This window comes from Xiphophorus couchianus, chromosome 23, assembly GCF_001444195.1.
Source record: "Xiphophorus couchianus chromosome 23, X_couchianus-1.0, whole genome shotgun sequence".
Classification (NCBI taxonomy): Eukaryota; Metazoa; Chordata; class Actinopteri; order Cyprinodontiformes; family Poeciliidae; genus Xiphophorus; species Xiphophorus couchianus.
In genome coordinates this window covers 10,794,315-10,820,329 of record NC_040250.1, presented here as the reverse complement: position 1 = coordinate 10,820,329, position 26,015 = coordinate 10,794,315, and the positions used below count along the sequence as shown (strand labels likewise).

The window sequence follows — 26,015 nt, the reverse complement described above, 5'->3', positions numbered from 1 at the left end:
TAGGGTAACACCTTAAACACACTGGTGCCTTGGCTGGCATTATGGAAAAAAAAAACAAAAGAAGAGATTTGTGGACCTTAACATTTTCCAGATTCCTGAAGGTTCCACATTCATCAATAATACGGAACATGGTTTTGGTGTGAAATCTGTGTCTCAGCTCAGTGATGAGAGTAGAAGGCCGTGTGAAGATGCTGGCTGAAGTTTCATCAAACTCATGCAGTTTTAAAGTCAAATAGTTTAAACTGCATGAAAAGAATCAGGTATTTAGTAAAGAATAATAATTTTGGTAAGTCTAAATTGCCTAAAACAGGAAAGGCTCAGTCTGATTTGATGTCCGATAGTGAGAGAGGGAAGAAGAGGTTTAGGGTTTTTAAACTGAATATGAAATGTGGTTTCAGCTTGGTGATCAAGATGCTAAACCTCACAATGAATGTTGTTGAAATATTCAACAGCAATGTCACAACATCATGGCAGCTCTAGTATTTCCCAGATACTTACTTTGGATTTTTGTTTATTTCGTGTCCTCGATGTTTTACGTTCTGTTTGGGGTTAATTTTAACCATGTCGCTTTGTTTTCAGACGGCTACGCCTTTTCTCAAGATGAGAACGGAGTGGTGTCTCAGTCTGAGGTCATCAGAGCGTACGACACTACCAAACAGAGAAGCAACTAGAGGTGCGCCGTCGTCCTTCTTGCTCCCGGTCGGACCACCTGGAGCTATTGCTGCTATCTCTGTCGGGGTTATTTAATGGACAGAAAAGCGTTGGTGGGAGCGTAAACTTCCAGCACACAAAAGTAGCTACGGACAAATAGATGGACTGTGGAACAATAAAAAGTCCATGAAAATCATGGACGTAAAAAAAAAGAAAAAAAAAGACAACAAAAACACCAGGACGGAAACAAACCATGTTCACTATCAGCTGTGTTTGTGTGTCCAGCAGAATTGATGAGCACTGTGCGTTTTTTGGCATTCTGTGGTCTGAAATTCTTCACTGTTCGCTCTCAGTTTTGTCCAAGCGAACCTCTCCTTCCTGTTGAATGACAGCTTTTTAGCACAGCCACAAAGCCTAAAATCATTCTATTAAACCACTCCTAATCACTGTTAGTACTGAGGTAAACACCACTGGAGAGGATCTAGTTCAGAGGAATCGAACTTGTGAAAGATTGCCAAAGAGCAGTCGTGTATACAATCGTCCAAGTACTAGTGAATTCGGACTATTTTCTACCAAATGCAGGTAAATGTTCTCCAGACCACTTCAGAGCAAATGTTTGTAATGGTTTAGTTTGTTTTTGCACTTAAGTGAGCATCTCTTGTGTGATGCCTTACATCTGCTCATGCCTTCGTCCCCGTTTGTTCTTTTACCTCGCGTTAATTTAGGTTTTTAGTTGCAGCTTTTAAACATGTAGATGCCGTGCCTGGTTAATCCTTTTTAGAGCTTTATTTTTTTTTTTCCTTTTAGAGCCGACAGTAGTCCCGTTTCCTCTTGTTTTTAACAGCCGGAGCTCGGCTCTTGACCTAGAATCGCATTCCACACATCACTCCTCTCTCAACAATCACAGCGGTGCCTACCTGAAACTTTTCCCTCTGAGAAGAAAAAGATTGCCAAGAATAATTTAGTGCTACTTGGAAGCTCTCTCCCTTTCTCTCTTTTTCACACACACACACACGCACACCCCTGAAGACAACAGCACTGTCTGAACTCCAGAGTATTGCACTCCTGCAGTGTTTAAAACTACAGATCTGCTCCTGCAGATCTGTAGAGCTGAAGGCAAGCTCACAGTAGCGGTAGTGTTTCCCTAAAAATGGAGATTTTATCCCTTCAAACATAAGTGCCATTAGCTTAAGCGAGAGAAATATTAGCCAGGAAACTCCATGACGGTATCAAAACCACTTTCTCTCTGTAGTTCTTTGTGAATTTGTATTTTTATATTGGAGATCTATGACTTTTGCATTGATTGGCTTTGTTATGAATTGTCTATAGCTTTTCATTTTTGGCAAGATAGAATAGATCCGACGTGGAAACTGAGCTTTCTTAAATGTCTCGTAACAATTAATATGAATATTATTGTTCCGGCTTGTTTTATTTATATTTGACTGGTCAGTGTCTGTGTGATTGCTTTTTTTCTCCCTATGGGAGATCAGATTTCTGACTGTGTGTGTCACTTCATAGCCTGCATGTGCATGTGCTGTATGTGTGTGTGGCTGGACTGCATGTGTGTGACTGGGAGTCCTGGTGTGTCTCTTTTATTATCTGCGTGTGTGGGGGAGGGTGTGTGTGTTGATGCTTGCTCCAGTTGTCCGTCTGCACGACTTCTGGTATAGTTCTAATTTATCTGTGTGTACTGCTGCATGGCCCGTACAGGGGAGTGTGTGTGATCAGGATGAGGGGTGTGTGGGGGTGTATGTGTTCAGCTTGCTTTTACACGAAGTGTTGCACAATGCACTCAATGTACCTTTCCAGTTGTTAATATCTGGTATGATATAGTTTATCATTTCTAAAGAGTGTATATGTTTGTAACTTGTTTTACTTCATACGATGTACCTCTGCTCTACAGGAATGTTTTCTTTTTGTGTTTTAAGTTTCAGATACTTTTCTTGTTTTTTGCTCATTAATAGCATTAAAAAAAAAAGACTTAATTGGTTGTCGGAAATTTCCAAGCAGCTGAATGTGGATGTCGTCGCCGTCGTCGTGGGAGACTTGGACTGTCGCTTTTTTTTTTCTGCAGAGAACATAAAACTTTGTCGTCTGTGAATGTTGTGGGCTGCATGAATGGATAACACAAACTGTTCTCCGACGTGTTAACTGTACTACTCTGAATTTCTCTGGAGTGTTGATCACTTTGCAAAAGTTGGAAAAAATGCACCTTTTAACAATTTCTTTTTAATGTCTGATTCTGTTCTCTTCTTTTGTTCAATGATTGTTCTGCATGTTGGGACTGCAAACCTAATAAGTGTTGTCTTTTACTGCCATGAAGGACTACTGAAATAAACTTTACAACCAGGAAGGAACAGTGTAAACACACTGGCTGATTTTTGTGCATGTATAGAGAGCAACCAGTGATGCTCAGATTAGGATCTTCCTGGTCTATTCCCAATTTGTGGGATTTTTTTTAGGCAGAATCTGCCAATTAATTTTTTTCTGCCACTACAGCACATAATAGAGGGAAAAAAATGTAATCTGTGCTTGTAGAAATGTCCCTGGCCTTTATCTCATTTTCATCAAACTTAATGAAAGTTTAAGTTCAATTTTAATGCATCGAATTAATAATATAGAAACTAATCATATTTTGCAGGATTTGAACAAAATCAAGTGAAAAGCGGCTAACTTAGATCTTTGATTAATTTTGTGTGTTTCTAAAAGCAACAACAACAGGGAAACAGGGAAAGAGAGGACAAAAACATCACCAGGAAATATGAAATCATAGGTCAAATACAGATTTTTGATTAATTTGTGTGCGGTTTTGCTGTAGTCTTAATTGTCTGACTGTAACAGACAAGCCTCCAGACTAATTTCCTTGTTTCACACTAGGGGCCCCTGTGTTGGCATCTGCTGCATTCACTATAAAAACAAAACGGACGCCATCTTTTGAAGTGATCCAAAGATAGCAAATTAACAGAAGAGGCTGCTGGGTAATGCACTGACTGAAATGGATGTAGCATTCATCGGGTTATATTTATGTTCCTGGAAATGAAAAGTGTTGAGGAGAATAGAGTTTAGTACAATTATCCTTCTTAAATTGTGGACAGGTTTGGAAAAGGATCAAACTAAGAATGGAAAAATGTCTGCAGTATGAAACTTAATTTTTTACTCTAAAAAGAAAACTTCAAAAAATTGAAAAATTCATTGTGATTTATAGCTTTGTGTCAACATCACAGTTAAGCTTTTCTTACTCATTGAACATTTTGGTGTTTAAGTTTTGAAAAAGGTCATTTCACTGCTTTTTGAACCCCTAGAACCATCATCAGGATTTTTTAATTGGTTCTGTGCTCCATAAGCTGGGTTGTGGTTTATGCTGTCTGGATTTATTGGCACCTCTGTGTGTGAAAAACCTTAAATGACTAAATAATAAATGACCTCAGAGGGAAGCAGAATATATTGATCAAACTACCTATTAACAAATTGTCAAAATATTTCTTTGCATTCAATTAGTACTTTTATAAATAAATATTGCCATCCTTTCACACTGAAGAAATTTTCCACCATACAAATAAAAACTGATTTAAATAATATTTAAGTGATCTTGAACTTCTATTTCTGTGGTCCTTTAGATTTAGCTGGATTTTGCCTGCAGGCCTTCAGTTTGACATTAAAACTTTGAAAGAATCCAACCCTTAATTTGAGTTTATGAACTAAATCACTAGTCACTTGTCAAACCAGCTTGCTAAAATGACAGCATTTAAACTTTCAAAATATTTTACAAAGTGGGAGCGTACAGAGACAGATCTTTACCATTCCTTAGGACTGCAGACTGTCGTGAAGAAGGTTGACTTCTCTGTGTTGAGGAATCGTTTCTTTCATGTTGTGCATCATTATCCTGATGAACTGCTGTATTTTCAGTATTTTTCTTTCCACAAGGATACTTACCGTACTTAAGACCTTAATGGTGTTTAAAAAATAATTCCTGATGCCACTAATCCCAAAATGTTTTATAGGGTGTTTGAAAGAAAAACAAGCCAATAGTGTCACAGTTTCTCTTCTAGGGCTCCGCTTTGTGAGACCTGAAGCGCACGGTTCCAGTTAAAAATCCACCTAATGTTTGTGACTGTAGAACAGAAGAGATGTTTATTTCTGCCAAGCCCCCCAAACAACCAGCTGGCATCTAGTGGTTATCATAGAGACTGTCCTCCTCACTGTAAGAGAAAAATGGGTCTTCACCCAGCAATGAGGTTCTCTGATTAACCCACAATCAGATCTCTCAGATTAAAGTCAGATTTTTATTTGGGGTTTTTTTCAGAGGCACTAATCCATTTTTGTAGATTTTATTTTTATTTGGTAAGGGAGACTGATTTATGTCTTCAACAAACTTGTTTTTAAAGCAGCCAGATTTTCAGAAAGAAATAAAAGATCTAGTAATGTTTCTTTGTATCTGATGTTTAAAGTTGACCCAAACAAAGAGACATGAAGCTGGTTCTTTTTTTATTTGACATAATTTAGATGAATGATCGTGCCTGCTGTTAATCATGGTGGTGAATACATTGTTTCGCTAGGAAAAATGACCACAAATCCCAACAACAGAGTTTGATTATATGAAGAATCCTAACTAATGTGTTCTTGTTATTGTGGCAAACAGAGGTTGTGTGGTTTTTCTGAAATGTGTTCAAGAGCTTACAACTCAGAAAAGAGGCAAAGTTCATAAAACACTTTTAACAAAAAATAGTCTGAGTGCGCCTGGAAGGAGAGCTTTATTTAACTTTCCAAATGCATTAAAGCATCTCTCCAGAGACGCTCTAAATATGTTGCCAACTTGTTCTTTCCTTTGAGAGGACAGACGTTGAATGTGTTGCAGATGTTCACCCTGAAACTCATCCTGTAAGATGCATTTTTGTGATAAAAGCTGTAACTTTGTGCATCCTCTCCACGCAGCAGCAAACATCCGCGGCAGGTTTCAGGAGATGCTGATCACCAGATCAGTTTCACAGTCAGGTAACCGGGGAACAGAAAGGTCTTTGTGGAGGCTACCCTATAGCTCCTGCTGCAACATAAACCTGTTTCTGGAGGGAGTTGTTTTTAACACTGCAACCATGCCATGCTCATTGAGCACTGACAATGACGGATCTCAGCTCTGCATTCCTGCCGTGAAGTCTGGCGCAAGAGGAAGCTACAGGTAGGGAGCTACCTTGTTGGTCCAACCAGTCCACTAGCCGCCCCCCATTAAGTACTCACTTATTTAGGTGCTTTAATAGGACACCCTCACACATTAGTGTCTAATATATTTCATAGACACTGAGGAAAGGAAGAAAATATGAACTCTAAAAGCTAACTGCAATTTTTGTATTCAGTCACTGAGATGTTTGGGGTGTTTTTCCATGTACTGTCTGTATCGCTCTCAAAATGATATGAATATTTGGGCTTCGACTCTCCCCAACGACATTTAATTTCTTTATTCTTGCCCACTTCCTGCTGATTTTCTGTTTCTAGTTGCTGCTTCCTCCGTTATTCTCTTATAAACGATGATGATTTAAAATTCTTTTGAGACCTCCATAAATCCTTTACCAGACTCATAAACCGCACCAATCTTCTTCTGCGAGCTTTTTGGATCTCTTCATGGTGTTTACTCTCAAAGGTTAGTGGGACACCAAGCTGGATATCTGAGGTCTAAACTTCCATCATAATACAAAGTATAAAGATGTTATAAACTTACCTTTATCTGATGAGATAATGTTTAATTTTAGTTGAATTAAACATGGAGGTGCCCTTTTTCTATTACCCTTAGGGAAGCTGCAGTGTTTTTTTCACAGTTTACAAAAAAGCTAGAAATGTATTTTCTTCATTTTTAGTATTTCTACATAATACTTGTGTTTTTAGGTATTGTTAGATTGTTTTAAATGTCCTTATATCAAAATGTCACAAAATCATACAAGCTGCTGAAGGGTTTTCTCATTATTTCCCATGACCGTATGTCTGACCCAAGGGGACTAGAGTTGTTTTTGTGTAGATCTCTGATATGCTTCACAGAACTGACAATAAACAGCTTTTAATTAGTGTACATTAAGAAATCATTTCACAAAAGCCCACATTTCCACACGAAGAAAGTGTTTCTTCACTCTCAGGTGTCATTTTTTTACATTTAAAACTTCCTACATTCTCTGTATAATATACTTCTATTAAAAAAAACAACATTTCGAGACATTTAGATGTTTTTGGAGGAAGTTGGACAAGAGTTTAGTTAGACCACAGGGATCTGCTGGCTTTATAAAAGTGCATAAAATGTAGAAATGGCCCCCAAACAGGCCTGTTGTTGTGTCCACCCCTTCAGTCCTTAACATCACAACCTGGGCAGCCATGTTTGTTCTCAGTGACTCATGGAGTTCCTGTAAGCCTCTGGTGATGCCTGTCAGCTCTGTCCAAAGTCAGCAAAGCCCTTGGTTGCTGTGAAGGCGTCGGGCTGCAGGGGGAAGAAGTACTGCTGGGGAAGCAGGAAGCTGGTGCTCTGAGCGGGGTGAGAGGGTTGGTGGAGCTGCAGCTGTGGGTGCTGGAGAGCTCCTGTTATGGGCGGTGATGTGTAGGGCGGAGGTGGTGGAGGAGGTAGTAGAGTCTGTGGGGTCTGAGTGGGAGTGGAGGCTGAGGAGGAGACGGTGGCAGTCACAAGGCAGCCGTGCTGCTGCTGGGCCGGACCCCCCAGAGAAAACCTCCGCGTGGAGCTGCCCCCACCCGCTGAGCTGGAGCTGGTGGTGGCCGTGCTGGACTGCCGAGACGGGGCGCGCAGGCTGGGCGGGGCCGTGGTCAGGATCATGGGGATGGTCTCCCCCTGGCAGCTGCGCAGAGAGAAGCGGATGGGCTGCTGGGTGGGCTGCTTGGGCCGCAGGCAGGTGCAACAGTAGACCGCCACCAGGGAGCCAACGATGACGAAGGCTATGAAGATGCTTCCCACCATGAGGAAAGGAACATAGATGGGCTCTGAGGGAGAGGAGGAGTAAATGCAAATAAGATCTACAGCCATGATAGTAAAGCTTCATATCTGGAAAATATTATATATAGAAAAAAAAATTTCTGTCACTTGAAACTTTGTGAAAATTAGAGGTGCACTGATTGCAGTTTTCTGGCTGAACGCCAATTCAGTGTTTGGCCGATACTGATTTTGTTAAATCTGAAATCTTTCTAAATATGGAAAGAAAGTCGCTGAGTAGGTAACAGTGTGGTGACTATTGTTGACTCCAAACGTACAGACCTGACCTGCTGAGCGGGTCTGCCAGTCAAACCTCTCACAGCAGAGCAAAAATAGGACCGTGGATAATTTTTAGACCTTTGTCGAGGTAGATAAGATACTTATCGGTCGATCACTGATCTCCAAAAATTGAAGAAGTCTGGGTCGATTTATTGGTGAACCTCTAGTGAAAATGTTCTAGATCTGAAGTTCATTATCAGGTTTTAGAAGTGAATTCACCACCAGAATTTAGACTTTAGTGACATGCACTTCATAAAAACCGACCTCAGCACAACTACTCATATATTTTCCACAAACTTCAATGTACTGTATTTCACAAGAAAATCATCTTCAATATTTTACTAATAAAAATCTGAATATTACCATTCATATTCTCCTGCCCAACCCTTACTCTGATTCTCCTAAATAAAGTCCAGTACAACCAATATACAGTACTTTTTAGGACCTCTGGTTGTTGTGATTAGAGCTGCATGTTGTATTTATTTTTTTTATTTTTTGCATATGTCTCCATCAGCTTCACACAGTGAAAAATTTACATTTCTGTAGCTTTAACCTCTCCGAATAGATCAGCAACGTCTGAGATTCTCAATTATCTGATCCATTTTAACACCTAAAAACAGATTTGATTCAAACTATTCAGTTAAATCTCTAGCTCTGTAGCTTTGGGTTTGTTTTCCTGCTGGAAAGTGAAACATGCTTTTTTGCTGCCTCTAACGGGTTCTCCAGATTTTACCCTTTATTTAGCTCCTTTAAATTCTGATTATCTTTCCTAACTTTGCAGCATGGGGCTGCCATAAACATGTTTCATTGTGGGATGACCATCATATCATTCATCCCCTTATCTAATGACACCCTGGACAAATGCCCATATCAAAAAAAAACACACAGCGTTGGATTTCACCCATGGATTTGAGACTACAGAAGACTGAATATGAACGCCAGTTTTACTTTTCAGATTTCCATGTTAAAAATTCTTAAAACTGTGCAATGTATTGCATCTATTTCAAATAATATGCTACTATGAGGCCCATTGCATTAAATCTGGGAAACAGAAATTAAGATTTGTGGCTTTGACATGACTGAATGTGGGAAATGTCCAAAGAATATGAATGCTTATCCAAGGATGTATACAAAAATAACCTTTATCCAGACAAATGGATCATTATCAAACACTTTAAATCGTGTTTTTCTTTTAAAACCCATGAAATGTTTTAACCAAAACAGGGACGCATTCCTGCTGAACACACAAACATCTCAAGTTGCTCTTCATGAAGCCTGGTTGCGCTCAGGAAGGAAATCTGTGAGCATTTATTTATTTTATGAGACGCAGTGAAATCAGTTCAAGACTTACCCCTGTTTCCCTTCTGGAAATTGAAAGAAAACTGATAAAACCTCTAAATTTAGGCAGCAGAAGATTAAAACCTACACAGCTTACATTGCATGGTTTGTACAAGCTGTAAAAACGCATTTCCGTGCAATAATGATGTGATTAGCTCAGTTTAAAACAAGTTTTGTTTGGCAGCAGAACGTTGCCAACTTGTGCAAAAACTAGTTTTGATTCTGGAAAACCTTCAACCTCCACTTCTTCAGGTTTCATCTTTGGAAAAATATATTAAAATTGTGTGTTTTATGTACATCAGGCGAGAGGCAGAGATATGCTGCATCATAACATATCCAGTTTTTCCACAAATAACAATCTAAAGTGTGCTGAGGTAAAAGAAGGCATCTGGAGCAAAGATGAAAGCAGGTGGCTAGACTCTTTAGCCAAAATAATGCTGAGAATACAACTTTGAAACAGCATGAATTTATTGAATCTAAGCAGCTCTCTAAAAGTTCAAAGCTGAAAAGAAAATACACCCAAGGAACAAGAAAAGGAGCCTAAAAGCTTGGGCTGAGATTCTGCAGCTACATTTTTTTATTATTTTGCAATATTTCTATTTTGACCGTGATTTAAAAAGATTGCATTGCGCTCTTTTTGTTGTAGACTCCCGTCTCCAATTAAAGACATGAAGTATTTCTGACCAAGTCTGAAACTTAACCTGTTCTTCCTCGTCCAGATTCTCCAGCTGACCTCTGACCTCTACTGAAAGATCTGCCACCACTAATTGTTAACAGTACAAGCATCTAAGCAAATTTTGTAATTTTAAAAAACTAGTAACATATCAGTGGTATAGTTATTGCTGCTGTACAAAATATTGCTTTAAAATAATATTAATAAAAAATTATATATAATATACTTCCATTAATTGGCTTTGAGTTCTAAACAATAAAAACTCCCTAAACTTACGCGGGGCAAACTCCGTGTTGTCCACCTCCCTGTCGTTGGTGCAGACCCCCTGGTCCAGGCGTACGTCCGCGGCCGCGCAGCAGTAGCGCAGCGCGCAGGAGCCGCAGCACACGGTCGCGTCCGTAGTGTCAAAGTCTTCCGGACACTGAAAGCCCTCATGGTAGTTCCCGTTAGAGTCCAGCCAGCCGTGGCAGTACTCCCCCTGAGCGTCCGATATGCGCAGGTTCCAGGTCAGATATCCCAGCAGCAGGCAGTTCCAGAGGCGCACCATCCCGCCCGGCCGCTCCGGGTTCACGGTTCCCCCTCCTCCTCCCGCCGCCTCGCCTCTTGTTCGGCCTCAGCTGCCTGGACACGGGGTCCGAGCTGGGATGAATGTCCCCACGCGAAACTGGACCCAATGCATGTAAAGTTATGCCATCTTTGCTGCATCCGAAGCGCGGTGGGACATCAGCGGCGTTTGAAGTGAGCAGGATCCAAATGATGGGTTTAAGTGACTTTTAAAAGTCTCATCTCCGTGGCGAGTTCTGGTCCAGAAGGAGACGGGAAAGCCCAGCAGAACCAAACTGCTCCGGTTTCTTCTCCGCTTTGGTGTAGCAGACTGAGAAGGGGCTGGGTGTGTGTTCACCTCTCTGCTGATCTGCTGCTTTTGTGAATCTGTGCTTTTGGGCGCGCGCACGGCACCCCACTTCATCCGTACGTGCGCGTTCACGTTGTTCAACAGCAAATAGTCATATAGATGCCTAAAGACTGACACTAAAGTTCTTCTCTTAACTCGTTATAAATATGAGATGGACTTCCCTTCAGCAACTATAAGTTGGAGAAACAAAACCTGACTACAATTTCTGACCATATTTGTGTGAATTTGTTAAAAATTATAGGATAAACATCAGTCCATTGTGTTTAAACAAGAATCATACCTTTATTTTCCTTTCTAATTTGGGAAGGTATGTTTTTGTGGTAGTTTTTGTCTGATCATCCGTTGTGTTTTTTATTTTACTTTGTTTAGGCCATTGTTTTGTGGTCATATTTGACTCCTACAGAGTTGTTTTTCTTCTGTTGGCTGATATTTTTTTATATTTACCCATTTTTTAATTGGAAATTCTCTTTCTTTCCAGATTTTGTGGGACTTTAAATGTTGTTACTCTACCTACAGTATAGAAGTCTTCATGCTTCTTAAATGTAGGAAGGAAGGAAGCGTAAGACTTTATGCAAAAGTCTTGGTTGAGCTGTCACATAAACCGCAATAAAATACACCAACATCTGTGGCTCTAATGTTATGAAATGTGAAAATCTCAAGAGGTTTGAATACATTTGCAAGGCACAATGTCTGACAGGTAGTGATTTTGTTGTCTCTGTCATGATTGATGCTATTCACTTGAGGTCATGCTATGTCTGGTGATTTTTTGGTGCCACTTTTCAATATTTTTTTGGTAGTTTTACATTAATTTTAGATATTTTACTTTATTGTAGAATTTCTGAGATTCATTTTGCTTTTGAAATGTACATCTTGTTGGTTCCTTCACACTTTCAAAAATGCTATTTACATTTAAATTATATGAAAGTTTAGATTTGCTACTTAATTCTGTCTGAATTTTAATTTAACCATTAACCTATATATGCTGTAAAAATGCTAAATGGCGTAAAACCCGCTGATCTGTTTAGTCTTATTGAACGGAAAAGCCTGTGGTTCTTGTTTGAAAGCTATTGAGGCGGCGCCCCCTCGCGGCCACACTAACTTTTAAGCCAGGGGTTTTTAGGGCAGCTGTTAGCTGTCTCTCACAGCTGATGTCAAACATAAACTTGCAACAGACTAAAGATGTAAACACTTGTGTTTTAGGCGCTCGTCTGTAGGCTGTTACTAAAGATGAAATAAATCAGACCATGAAGCTGCGGTATATTTTAAAGATTATTTCATTTGCTTATTAGACTTTTTTTTCCCTTATTCTTTTTTTTTTTTATTATCTTTTTTTTTTTATTCTATTGTAGCAGCAACTTTTTGGCTTTTTTAAAATAAAATATTTGATCTAATTTATGTCGATTCTTTTTGTTCTAAACCAAAATGGCCTCTGCGTCCTTTTTTTTTTTTTTTGTAGGATTTTTATTTATTTATTTATTCAGTATAATTTCACGTCGCAGCTACAGCGCCCCGCTGTTCTCGGTGGGGATGTTGACTACACAGAAGTCCCGCCTGTATTTCCCTCTGGAGGGAGTCTCATGTCTGCGCTCCCGACTGGGGATTGGAGCGGCCACTTGTCAGTAAACCAGCTTCACGCCGTACATGTGTGTGTGTGTGTGTGGAGGGAAACCGAGCCAGACAGTGACGGTCGGATCGCTCACTCATCAGCTGTCTGTCAGGCCAGCACGCCACAAAGAGCAGCTTGACACCCGGCCGGTATGGAGGGAGAGATGCAGCCCGCGGATGAAGGGCCCTGCGCCCCGAAGATGTGCCGACAGCAGCGGGGTCCGTACAGCACCCTGAAGCCCTTCCAGAGCAAGCGCTCCGCGGGGAAGTCGCGCTTTGATCGGTCCGCTGCTTTGGAGCTGCCTGTGTTTGGCGACGGGCATCCCTTCACTTTCCATCCCGAGCAGCCTCATTCTTTCCAGCAGCAGCATCAGCAGCGCCTGCACCACCTCCACCAAAGCAGCGTCGCTATCAGCAGCAGCCAGCAGCATCACCCGCTGCCTCAGCAACAGCACCACCGTCTCCCATGTGAGGCCAGGCCCAGCAGCAGGGTCCCGACATCCACCTCAGCGGCCACGGCATCCCTCGGCTCCCAGCGGCGCTCCGGCAGCGGTTCGGAGCCCCGGTTCTCCCCGGACTGCACCTACGGAATCAGCACAGGTGGGTGTGAAACTTGTCCGGAGTGAGCTCTGTTAGTTCCGCTCCTTCTTATATAGTGTCTTTTATTTAAATAATGATACTTCACCAGTCTTCGTGCCTTCCTTAAACTAAATATTCTTATGGGACCGTGGAATATTCTCTTTATATCAACCATATTCAAGTGTTTATTCCTTCTGATCTACCAATAGGCACCTCCAGAAGGTGGTAAAATCGGTGGCCAGATGGTAGTAATTTTAGGGTGGCACATAAAAACCAGAAGCCAGTGGAGGTTTTTGTTATGACGATATGGCTTTCAGCCCAGGGCGAAAGGAAAGGGGGGCACAATGAGGAAAACAAACATCTGCCAGTTTTCCTGTTATTTTCTTATTGCTTATTTATGTCCATTTGATGGGAGTGGACTCCTCCCTGTGGTGCACACGATGTTGGCAGTTGTGATTTAGCATTTGACTAAATGGTCTTTTTTATAAGAAATCAGGTCTACATTTAAAGTTGAATAGTTGCTCTCTCAATGGAGATTGTTTAAAGCTAAATTTAAGGTTTATAAATCTGAGTGTGAACACAAGAAAGAGCCTTTTTAGTGTACTTTTAGATTTAGAACCACTTTGTATCTCAGTTTAAATAGACTGATAGACTGCCATAGACTGAGTTATTTAGCAGTGATTACAGATGATATTGTGTTTTTCAACACCATATGTGAAAAACATTGGGTTCTCAGCTTTCTCAAAAATGTTATTTAAATCTGTCCACTCAATTTCTCTTGATAGTTATGTATTTCATTTAGCGTGACATTTATATTTTTTAATTAGTTCTTAATGTTTCTATTAAGTAATCTAATAATAAGCCTTTTGGTCAAATGGTCTGAAGCGCGTGGTCATGTGGGAACCCAAGGTGTAGATCACACCAAAGAAAAAGATTCCTTTCTTAAACAATCTGATGATATTTAGTTTGTGCATTGAAATAACTATAGAAGCCATACTTGTTAAAACGTGTTTTTTTTTTTCACCAACGCATAAAATTGGCCTATAATTCTACAATTCTGTAACTATCCACATTCATTCGCCTAAACAGTAAGATCCTGGTGTGAAGGAAAAATTTATTAACAATGTTTAATTAAATTTGAATGTACACTTTATGATGTTTTTATTAAAGGTTTGCACTCAGTTGCAGCTCAGCAGGACATATGCTCTTCTGACCCTCCGCAAATAAGTGAAAAACAGGGTGTTCAGCGGTTAGAGATGTTAGACATGGCTAAGGTGATAAGCGTATTTTGTAGAAGTTCAGTTACTAGTATCTGTTTAGCCATCAGCAGAGAGGCTTTTTTGGATAAACGTCTATTTGGACACAGAAAGAAAGTAGAGGTTATCTACTATGTGTCGTTAGATAAACCTAAAAGGGTGTCTTATCCACAAGAAACAGAGAGAATATGGCCAGAGTTGAGCTGTGAATGTGTATGCAACCCCGCTCAACTGAAACTTACAGATAAGTAACTTATAGATTTTTGCCTGACACTTGAGCCAGGGGGTGTGACTAAGTAATGTGTGATGTATCCTATAGATGAGGGGACGTTCAGCCCCAAGTCAGAACTCATCTGATTCTCACTGAGATGTGAGCTTTGTATGTTTTCTCCATTTGCAAATGTTAATTAAAGCTGTGTTTGTTCTCTCCTAAAGCCGAAGTTTGGTCTTGAATTTTGTGCAACTTAACACTGGTACTATTTTCAATCCAGGACCGTGGCAAAGTGACATAAATTCGCAAAGTGGTTCTAATAAAGACATAAAATGAAGGTACATGAAACACATAAGTCAGTAAATGTTGAAACTCATAAAATTTGTCTTTGCCTCTCCTAAATTTATCCATAAAATATTAAAAGGGGTGGCTTTATGCAAAATAGATTTTTTTATAGCTTTATATTATGTTATAATTTAATTCCCTCATCAAACACATACCTGGAGTGTCACCTTGATTCTTTAAATCTCTTGTGGCAGCCATTTCCTGTTTACTCAAAGCTCCTTCTTGGAGCTACAGTCTGCAAGCCGAGCTTCTGCCTCACAGAGCAGCTCTTCCCACTTCTTTCCTCTATTCTGCTCCTCCAGACTAGCGGCAGAAGTAAATAAACACCTGGTAGGACTATGCATCTGCTGAGCTTGTCAGACAAACTGCTTGTCAGTGCAACATTTATAAGAACAATTTTAAATGGTGAAATAAAGGAGTATTGTTGTGACGAAATGCTCAAGGCTCAGTGTCGGAAAAAACAGGAGCTTCTTAAAGAGACAGGGGCCAATTTTCAGATGTTCAAATACAAAGTCAAATGTATTTTCAATTATGTTTGATGTATGCAGTATTTTTATAACAACAGAAGATTATGCTATAAAATGGCATTATATGGCTAGAAAATAAGTAATACCGACCCTTTAAGCACATAAGCCAGACCAAACTTGTCTGTCAGGTCTAAATACCTATTAAAACAATTTAAACAAACATAGGAAAGACAAGAGAGTTAAATTCTTTTTGTACTCGCGAGGAGAGCAGACAGAGATGTGCTTTCAGTTACAAATCTCCAACCGCTCTGAAAAACACATCTCCCGCTCCTCTGTTTTATTGATTTTAGGAACCCTGCCACACGGGGCGCTGCAACTCTAAAAGGGTGGAGGGGATAACAATTCTTCACATAGTTGCAGCGCTAAATGATAATCACTAACTAAACACATGTTATCTACAATCTAAATCCTTCTTGCTCCAGGCACGGCGTCGAATGGGACACGTTGTATAGCTTCAAAGCAACGAAGAACAAAGCAGAGTTCTTTGCAGGACTGTAAAACTCAGCTGGGAACTACTAACACCTCCATCTCCCAAGGAACCCCGCAGAGTAACAAATCCTGAGAATAGCTGTCACCTCTCTCTCACAAAGGAGGCCTTAGGAAGGAATCAAACTTATTTAACACACAGAAACATCACTTAAAATAGAAGGAAAAGAGTAAAAGCATATAATTAAACATTATCTAAATGTAACTACAAGGCTACATGATACAACGAATATTTGATAATTACTAAAAATACGATTTACCCAACAGTGTCCTTAGACTCTGGGAGGATGTTCATCAATATAACATTTGGATGCATGTCGTTCTCTGTTTGTAGGAGAACAAACAGAAAGACCCCAGGCTGGGATTTGAACCCAGGACCTGCTTCCTACAAGGCAACCAATTGCCCCGCAGTGCAGCCTAGAGGGGTTGATTCATTGTGTATGTTTTGTATTTACTTCCTAGATGTACACTCCTAAACTGTAAGCAGAGTCAATAAGCTGATAGAAAAAAACCCAGCATCTCCTAATCCTCATATTTTCCATTTCTTCCTTTGTTCCTCCTGTCAGCAGTGATTGATTTATTTGTGTAATGGGAGCAATCGTGATCGAATCTCCTCTTCATGTGCACAAAATTACACTCTTTGCATTTCTCCCTTTTTCTCTGTGCACCATTACGGGTCCTCGCCGTCATCCTGTTGAAACTCATTGTTCCCTGCTCATGTTTTCTTTTTTTTTGTTTCCCCCTCAGCTGCTGTTCATTAGCAGGCTGCATACAGGCAAGAAATGTGTTCCCCATGTGGTGGCTGGTCCATGGGAGCCAACATTTAGATGAAAGCGATGAACCTTATCCTGGCAGTTTCAAAATTAAATATTAGACACAGCATCCTTTAATCAGATTTTAATCTGGTTATCTCTGCAGGCAGCAGAGGCTCTTCGTGCTGTTGCGTTTTTTGTTTTTTTTTGCAGCTTCACAGTCAAGTTTTCAGACAGACTCTGGGCGACATAAACGGCTGCATATTAAATCGTTTTATTGCAAATGTGTGATAGCATGTCGAAAGATCAGTTTAACCCGGTTCTATTGTTTGCATATGTTTCGACAAGCACTTTTCATGCCAAATTGAATCTACACACGCAGGATGCGCCACTCCTCAGGTGATAATGGTACATCAAAGTGGTTTTATCTGCACAAATGAGACAGGTTATTGTCTTTCTCCTTCCTGTAGCGGAGAAACTGGGTGTCCCTTTTTCTGTGAAGCGCAGCAGCAGAGACCCTGGAACCTGCAATCAGTTCAACACACAATAACCCAAATTGCATTGAAAAGCCTTTCCCAAAGAGTCGTGATTAAAACAAATGGGCCTCATAAATTTGCTTCTGCCGACCGTGTTGTTTTTAATGAAATTTTATGAGGCTCTCAGCTCTCAGTGCCACAGACCGGGAGAGGAGGGGGGAGGTGGGAGCAGGGGTGAGGGTGAATGATATCAGACACATCTCCACGGGTAAACAGAGACAGCACGCATATTAATAAATGCGACACATCTGCGCCAGGCTGATAGACACGTCCGAGCGAGTGCCACCGATGCCGCAGCGGCCGCCCAGAACTCATCGGGTCTGTTTGTGTGTTTTGTTTGCAGCTACAGTAGACTCGTAATCATTACGTGGAGGTGTGTGGGATCGTTTCACCGAGACGTGTCCAGACTACCGGGGGAAATATGCGCACTGAGGCCTGAATCTGGACTATAACTATGTGCTGATTGTCTTGGTCACAGCAGATACGGCGACCTTAGAGTTTATTGACATCTGAATAAATCACCATAATAAAGCTGACATTTCTATGAACAAAGCAGCTCACACAAGGCTTTTTGTGGAGCACTTTAGCTCAAAAAGAGAAGTGAAAGTAGGTAGCACCTTATTTAGTATGTGAGCAGATTGTTTCTTTCTGTTGCCTTTATTTGAAGATCAAACAATTGTCAGCTTGAGTAATTAAGTTTTCAAATAAGTACTTACAGCCTAAGAACATCAGCACAATGAATTGTAAGAAAAAAATGTTTACAATTCATCTAAATTTGTAATACCAACTGCTCTGCAAAAGTATTCACACTCAAGGTTATGTTATAGCCTCAAACGTCCAATTACTTGATTGGAGTTTTATGTCATAAATCAACACAAAACAGTGCATGTAGTTAAAAGGAAGGAACATTTTACACCATTTGAGTTATTTTCAAAGTGTGGTGAGCCTTTGTATGTCAGAGTGGATGGGGGAAATTTCTGAACAGCAGTTTTCAAGCCTTGCTGCTGATTCTCTTCTGGATTTAGAGCTGGACTTTGAGACATTCTGACAGATGATTGTGCTTTGATCTGAAGTATCCATTGTGTTATTATGACATAATATTATGTTATTATGTCTGTGATTGCTGTTAAGGCAAACCTTCACCACAGTTTGAAGTTGGTTTTTCAGCTTTCAAAAGGATTTCTGTCAGGACCAGCTCTATTCATCTTACCATAAACTCTGCTGACTTTCCCTTTCCCTGCTGAAGAAAATCATTCCCTCAGCATTACCACCATCATTATATTTTACTGTGGAAGGGATTGCTTAGGATTGATGCGCAGTCTTTTCCTCCACACATAGTGGTTTAAACATAGCCAGAAATTTAAATTTTCTTTTCTTTTTTATGTTACCAGAGCACTCATTTTCCAAACTGCAAACCGAACTCCTAATGGCTTCTTTTCTTTCTGGTCTTTCTCTAAGGCCAGATTTGCTGAGCTCACAACTAATTACAGTTCTATCCAGATTCTTCCACCTGAGTTGTGGAACACTGCAGCTCCTCCAAAGGCCTTTTGACCCAAGATTTCTAATCCTAATAGAAAAAGTATATACAATACTCTTTCTATTTTAAAATAACAGATTAAAAGATGCAGTGTGACAAGTCCAAAGCCTGAACTACTGTTCTGTTATCTATCTCTGCATTAAGCGTCTCCATAACTTTATTTTTTATGGCTCTACTGTGTTTCTTAGACACAGATTGAATCTGTGTCTAACTCAGTTATTGACCTGCAAAGCCAGTTGTACTGAACATGTTGAAATCCATCCAGAAGTCACTTGTTTTGCACCTTTTGAGATGGAATTTATAATTTGATCCTTCAGATAAGCAGATAAGAACTGACCAAAAAATACAAAAAACAAACACCAGTTCTTCTCTTACTTCCTGTCCTCCTCTTGTGCCACAGAGAACCGTCTCATCCTAGATGCCTTCGCCCAGCAATGCAGCCGAGTCCTCAACCTTCTCAACAATGGCCGTCTCCTGGAGCCTCCGTCTTCCTCCCTCAACTCTAACATCAAGCTGGAAGACGGGCGAGGGGACGCTCAGGGTCTTCACTGCTCCTCTCAGGGGAAGCTGAAACCCCCGGAGAGCTCCTCCACCACCGACCCCGAGGACGAGGCCCAGCAAAGCCATTCCAACCAGCACCAGACCTCTGCCGTCCTCCGCATCTTCACGGACTCCCTGCAGAGCTACCTGCTCTCTGGGCCTCAGAATCACCTGGCTGCAGGTCTCGAAGGGGAGCAGTGTGCTCCCGCCGAGCGCGGTTTAGACGTGTCTCCGTCGAGACACAACCTGGGAGGATGGGGGTCCCCGGCTCCGTCAGAGTCGTATGGACACCCTTCATCCACGCTGCCGGAGGAGGAAGAGGAGGAGGAGAGCTGCTGCCCCCGCTGCCTGGAGCTGGAGCAGGAGGTGCTGTGTCTGCAGCAGGAGAACGAGGAGCTGCGTAACAAACTGGAGAACATTCCAGGTGCAGTAATCCAAGACCACAACCTCAATTTGTTGTTAAATCCAGTTATTCCTATTTCTTTCTCTGTGTTTGTTTGCGTCTTGCTTGCGCTCATTTGCTTTTGTTTTCTTTGTGACATTTTGGATTAATTTGGAGAAAGTTTCACAAAACAGTTTTTTATTTTTGGATTTTATATGACAAAAGAGAGAAGGAAATAGCACGATTGTTGAAATTCTGTCTTGGTCAGGCAAAGTTAGCAATTTATTTGAACAGAAAATGTTAGACTAATAATGGATAGAATACTGATTGTGCTAAGTTTGTTAAGAGTACGGTTAGAGTAAGAATTAAGTATTATTTCCAAATGAATGAGCTGGATGTTTTTCAGAATATCTGGTATCATAGGTATTCTGCTTGCTTTAAATCATTTAAAACTTTATAAATAAGTTTGAGCTGATTGTCTCTATGGATCATTAATGAGAATCTTTTCCTTTTCTTCTTTCTATCTGTCCATCCACACATTTTCATTAAAGACAAAGCATGAAAATAAAACCTGGTTTAAAATATTTAATTAAATATTAGACAGCTTATAAGCTCTCACATTTAAAGCGGTAGTAAGTAGAAGTATGTTTAAGTACGAATGACCTTTGTGGGACCAGACTGGGCCTGAGGGTCCAGGCAGACGGTCACATTCAGATGTTAGTGGTGAAGAAAAACAACAAGCTTCTAAAGTAACCATAATTGAAAATTACATTTGGAGTGAAACAGTATTACATGTGCTATATTTTCCATTGATATGAAAGTCACTACCCATTCTTCTAGTAAACCTTTGGGAAAGTCACATATGAATTGGATTATAGATCATGATACAGCATTGAACTTTACACGACGGGCAGAAATGTCATCATAAAGTTAATTTAATTGAGTAATTCAATTTAAAAAGAGAAGTGTCTTATAAATTCATTGCCGGCAGAGGGATGCAATTTGATTCTTATAATGTATGTCTAATGAAATTCCCCAAAATATTTCTAACACAGATATGTTCTGTGATGTCCATGTTATGACCTTCACAATCACAATAAAGCAGACATTTAGTTATGACAAAAAAAATCTATGAGGCGTCAAATATTTTTTTTTTCACTGTAATATATTTGACTCTGTGAATGAGTTTCTATTACTTGAAAGAAATGAATTTTTAGATTACATTTGAAAATAAATAAAAATTCACCTCTACAAACAGGAATTGTAGCAACAAGAAAAATGTTTACATATTCTCACATAAAATATAATTTTGCTAAGTTGCTTTAAATAGTAATATGTTGCAGTTGTGAGTAAGTTAAGAATAAAATAAAGATATGTTCAAAATTCTTTCTCAGATTTATAAGAAAGGTAAAAAAGTAATCTAAGGATATGATTGTAGGTTTACAAAATCAATTATTTTTGCTGCAGGGATTTTTTTCTACTATTGTTCACTTTAACACCTGTTTATATTTTCCCCAGTTCCCTGCCAAAATACTCTGGACTACTTCAAGGCTGTCCTTGAATTTCACAACCAGCTGGCCCAGCAAATGCCAGAGGAGCAGCTCACTGAGGTGAGAAACAGGCTTGTGTTTTGCTTTATAAAGGATTATCAATGTGATAAAGAGAAAAATATAACATCATATCCATCTTCAAGCAGTGTGACAATATGGAATTAAAAGATGTATCTCTACAGGAGGAAGAACAAACCGTCTTTGAGGTTTGTCGTTTAATCATTGGATCATATATACAAGTGTTTTTCTTTGTTTCAATCAAACTCCTAAGTTTAGCTCCTCTTCCCTTCAGGGGAGCAAACAGCTGCTGGAGAACTACCCGCTCTTCATCACCAACAAGCAGTGGGACGAAGCCGTCAACTCCTCCAAGAAAGATGGCCGACGGCTCCTGCGATACCTGATCCGCTATGTTTTCACCACGGATGAACTCAAGTTCTCCTGCGGTTTGGGGAAGAGGAAGCGCTCGGTGCACTCAGGAGACCCGGGCCTGGAGAGACGGCCGCTCAACCCAGTCAAAGTCAGCTGCCTCAGAGGTGCGTCGCCTCAGTCTCCACTGATTTAGGAGAGTATGCACTCACCATCAGATTTAAAGCACTGAAGCGTGACAACTTTGTTTTAAAGCCGTGTGATTTTAGACTGTTAATCAAGCAGGTTTATCTGCTTTTACATCAATGTTTCATTCAATGGTCTTGTGTTTTTGGTCATTCTTTTCTCATCTTCCTCCACCAGATATGAATCTTAGCCATCTCACTTTCAAAATCCTGACTCAAATCTTAACTGTGCTTTGATTTTCCAGTAAGGAGAATAACTTTTATTTACCTTTCAGAGTTTATCCGGATGCACTGTGCCTCAAACCCAGACTGGTGGATGCCCTCAGAGGAGCAGATCAACAAAGTGTTCAGCGACGCCGTCGGCCACGCCCGCCAGGGCCGGGCGGTAGGTACGTTCCTGGGTAGCAGCGGCAGCAGCACCAGCAGCCTCTACATGGACGGCTTCGAAGGACATCTGTCGCAGGATGAGCTGTTTCTGAAAGGCTGCCAGAACGGCCAGTCGGACTGAAGCTATACAAAAAATGATGAACCTTAATATGTAGCTGTACAACAACATATCCAGAAACACCAACCTTTATCTAAAAACATTCCAGAGAAAGCGTGTTATACAGAATACAACTCCAGCCCTTGCTTTAAATAATTTTATAACCTTTTTGGTTGTTTTATACTTGTATTTTTTGAGTCAAAATTTGACTTTTGCCAGTTTCCAATTTTAAAAGAATTTGAGTCTTCCTTTTTGCTACCTTAAATAGCAACTGTCAGTGGGTTATGTTTAGGGCTAAGTCAGTTTCAGAGAATATTTTGTGTTAAATTTATAGCATAGTTCTGTTAGAATTTCCATATATCTACACAAGCTGCACCTTCATAATATTCATAGCTAAAAGTAGCATTTAATCTGTTTGCATCTGTATGTAGTGAAAGCACCTTTACCTGAAATCTTTAACAGGAGTGCCTCTGACATCGTCACATTCGCTTGTTCGCTCTGCTGCGCTTTGACTTTGATTCAATCTTCATTTAATCTAAACAAAAATATGTAGGTCAACACTAGACATTTGTTCCAAGTCACAACCAAACTTAAAAGTTATCTTGTTATATTTTGGAGGTAGTTACATGTAATTGAAACCACATTTTTATTTTTTAAAAAGCCTCCAGTCCCTTCTGCAACAAACCACACACAAAACATGATGCTGTAGCCACAGCCGTACTTTATAGTTGGGATCCTTGTTCACGATTTTGCAAGCTTCACATTTTACCTCCAAAAATAACAATGGTGATCTTGGTTCAATTTTAGGATCCTCAGACCACAGGAGAGACGCAAATGTTTTTCCGTGAGTGCATTAGCAAAAACGGTTGTTTCATACTTGCATCAGTCAAAATTTTACTTTTGGCAGTTTTAAAGGAGACATCTTTTTTAATTCAGTGGACTGCTTCCAAGTGTCACAGTAGGTGCTAGATACAAATTCACAAAAAAGTCAATACTAAAAACATTTAAACGTAAAGCAACAAAACAGAAATTTCATTCTTGAAATTTGTTTTTAGAAAACACTGCAATTAAGACAAACATAAATTTCAAAGTCACATTGAAAAGAAATAGTTAAATTAAATATCAAAGACTTTTTTGGGGAGGGTGTTCAATTGCTTTGGACGTCAGGGCAACCTTAGAGCACAACTTTAACCAAAGTTTTCTGTGTCTTTAACCTGTTTAGAGTCCAGTAATTAGTCCTGCCGAATGGAAATACGACTTTAGTTTGCGTTTTTCTCTGAATTTGCATCGATACCGCTACTTTTTGCTCACTGTTGCCTACCAGGTTTGAATAATTCTCTTTTTACACACTTTTCCTTTTTTTGTTGTTAGTTTAATTTTTACTATGCTATAAAAGCAGTTTTCAGAAGATATGCACATATGCATGTCATAAATAGACAATTTAATACAATTTAATAATTGTATTAAAATTGGTAGAAAATACACTATTTTGCCAAATTTATTGGATCACCCATGGAAATGATTAAATTCAGGTGCTCCAATTTCCTCCATATTTACAGGTGGATACGATTCATCCAACATCAGTATCTGACCTTACAAATGCACTATTGGAAGAATAGGAAACAAAAATGCACATAAACACACTTCTTAGCCTGGTGAAAGATTTCTGAAGATTGGTACCTTCAGAAATCTTCTGACAGGTAGAAATCTGTCAGAAGATGTTAGCTCTTCTGCAACGGAGTCAACATCCTACTAAATACTATTGATTAAGTCAGACAAATGAAACCTTGTTGTATACTGTAATTTATCCAACTTCATGGGCAGCAGTGTGCAATTAATACTTTTATTTAAAACCTAAATTAGGAGCAAAACACAGACAACAGTAAAGATCTTTAGTTTAAGGCAGTTGCCACTTTATGAAGCCTTAAATGAGTAAGAAGACATTAACATAGTAAAATGTTAAAGCTTTGTGTCATCATGTGGTGTGTGTTGTTCCCTGACAATGACTGAAAGCGTCTACTTCCTCTGAGAGAGAAAGCATGAAGCACTTGTTTATTTCTGAAGCTGTTATTTGCACTTTTCATGGTCTCACTGGGGACAAACGGATGTAAAGAGCTAAATACTCACCTCAAAAAAGATTTCATGCTGAACAACTTTCTTTGCGTTAATATGTAACATTGTTTTCTTCATCTGAATGTAGCTGATCGTGAGGCCAAGTCACCCATAAAATGTGCTGTGTAAATTGTGTAAAATAAAGTATGGTTATTGTTAAAGTTTTTTTTTTCTTTCAGAAAATACAATGTCTCCCTCTTTAAAAAGCCAAGTAGATAAGTGCCAGAGAAACCTTAAAACTGTTGGATTGTGCTGTTTGTGTTGCTGTTCTGAATGTGTGCGTTTGTTCCCTTGTACTTCTTTACTCAAAGTGGCTGTAATCAACACTGTGAAACATTCAATTTTTACAAATATTCAGTAAAAGTTTTTTTTATTTCCAATGAATAAACTAAAAGATGAAGTTGAAAAGTCCTCTCTGTTCAAAATGTCTTTATAAACAGATCATTAATCGTAACCTTGAACTGTCACTGTTTTTCTCATCACATTTCACTGATATTTAATTTAATCAAGATTTTTTTTTTTTGATGGTGAGAATATCAGTGATGAGTTTTAGTTGAATATATTTCCATAGTTGTACAATGGAGAAATGTTGCTGCTTCATTTTATCCAGTCAAAACTTCTAAATAATTTGTAGAAATGAGTCCATGTCGGTGTTAGAGTCAAGATGAGACTACAGCTCCTCCCTCTGGAGGATTTCAGGAGGTGATTGTGAAATTTTTTCAGTCCAAGTTGCAAAAATCCACACGGTGGCTCTGCAGTTTCAAGAAAGATGTAACTAACTAGTAAAAATATTGTCATGAAGGCGTCTGTGCAGATGATTATCGGAGAGATTGCACTCTCCACAACAGACTTATGGAAAGCCTGCAGCGTTTTGCTCCAAACTGTGAGCTTTCCTTTAACAGTAAAGTTTGCTGTGGCTTTTACATGGTTTCACTGTACAGTGCAGTTTAGTCTGTTGTCCAGGTGAACACGGAGGTATTTATACTCCTGCATAAATGCAGTTAGGTGTGAACTCCAAAATGCTGAACGCTGAAAATAAATCAGCGCTTGCCTCAAAATAGTATTACTCTAAGCGTGTGCATTTCCCACTAATAGATTTGTTTGTTGTTCAGGTATTTATTTTGTTTACTTTTCAAAAATGTGGAACTTTTGAGAGACATTTTGTATCTATTCATTGTCTATGTAACCAATTTACCTCATAGTGATGTTATTGAGCTGTTGGAGGAAGCTGCAACATATAAAGAAGGAAATATGACAGGGATTTGAACCCACGACCTCCTTGCTGCAAGACAATAATGCCATTTAACCATAAACATTACTGTCTTTTCATGGACAAGATGATTAGCATTAACGAGAACATCTTCTTGGTAAGATTTTGTGTTTTTGCACAAAATCTTACACTTGAAACACTAGAAACAAGACAAAACTAACTTACCAGTAAATGTTCAGCAATATATATGAGCTTGTTTTAAGTCAATAACAATATTGATGAAAAAATATTTGTTCAGTTGGCAGATTATGACAATATTAAGGAATAGTTTACTTAAAACAAGCTCATATATCCTGCTGAACATTTACTTACAGTCAGTCTTGTTTTTTTCAAGTATTCTAACATATTTACACTGGAAACTAGACCAAAAATACTTTGTAAGATTTGCAGTGTAGTTGCAAGAAATGAATTTAACAGTTATTAAATTGAATATTGCACTTATCACCTATCAAAACGCAGCGCAGGCGGGCTGCTTTCTTTGTA

General features: G+C 39.5%; 3 protein-coding genes across 13 annotated transcripts in view; 2 read left to right on the top strand and 1 right to left on the bottom strand.

Annotated features, from left to right (window-relative positions):
• The window catches only part of atp8a1 (ATPase phospholipid transporting 8A1), a 108,164-nt gene extending 105,160 nt beyond the window's left edge, over positions 1-3,004 (top strand). For all 9 annotated transcript variants that reach the window (XM_028008308.1, XM_028008306.1, XM_028008301.1 and 6 more), the window contains one exon: positions 580-3,004. In XM_028008308.1, the coding sequence (XP_027864109.1) occupies positions 580-671 (92 nt within the window). In that variant the 3' untranslated portion in view covers positions 672-3,004. The remainder of the gene's footprint in view (positions 1-579) is intronic.
• Positions 2,578-11,619, bottom strand: shisa3 (shisa family member 3). The gene is made up of 2 exons (XM_028008311.1): positions 10,173-11,619; positions 2,578-7,617 (listed from the first exon to the last, which is right to left on the bottom strand). Exons 1-2 carry the CDS (start codon positions 10,441-10,443, stop codon positions 7,055-7,057), a joined length of 834 nt encoding a protein of 277 aa, XP_027864112.1. The 5' UTR covers positions 10,444-11,619; the 3' UTR covers positions 2,578-7,054.
• A 638-nt stretch (positions 11,620-12,257) lies between these two features.
• Positions 12,258-24,670, top strand: bend4 (BEN domain containing 4). 3 transcript variants are annotated; one of them, XM_028009850.1, is made up of 6 exons: positions 12,258-13,014; positions 19,044-19,607; positions 21,084-21,175; positions 21,298-21,321; positions 21,408-21,648; positions 21,942-24,670. In XM_028009850.1, the coding sequence occupies exons 1-6, from the start codon at positions 12,567-12,569 to the stop codon at positions 22,172-22,174; spliced, it is 1,602 nt and encodes a 533-aa protein (XP_027865651.1). In that variant the 5' UTR covers positions 12,258-12,566; the 3' UTR covers positions 22,175-24,670. The 3 variants fall into 3 exon arrangements, with proteins under 3 accessions (XP_027865651.1, XP_027865648.1, XP_027865650.1); XM_028009847.1 differs by having other exon boundaries at positions 21,259-21,321; XM_028009849.1 differs by having other exon boundaries at positions 12,259-13,014; positions 21,262-21,321.
• The last annotated feature ends 1,345 nt before the right edge of the window (positions 24,671-26,015 follow it).

Excerpts from the sequence above, each read along its gene's own strand:
- bend4 (XM_028009847.1), top strand. The coding sequence starts at position 12,567 with ATGGAGGGAGAGATGCAGCCCGCGGATGAAGGGCCCTGCGCCCCGAAG. Across the intron at positions 19,608-21,083 it reads CAAACTGGAGAACATTCCAG|TTCCCTGCCAAAATACTCTG; the intron begins GTGCAGTAATCC and ends TATTTTCCCCAG. Across the intron at positions 21,176-21,258 it reads CAGAGGAGCAGCTCACTGAG|CAGTGTGACAATATGGAATT; the intron begins GTGAGAAACAGG and ends TCCATCTTCAAG.
- shisa3 (XM_028008311.1), bottom strand. The coding sequence starts at position 10,443 with ATGGTGCGCCTCTGGAACTGCCTGCTGCTGGGATATCTGACCTGGAAC. Across the intron at positions 7,618-10,172 it reads CAACACGGAGTTTGCCCCGC|AGCCCATCTATGTTCCTTTC; the intron begins GTAAGTTTAGGG and ends CCTCTCCCTCAG.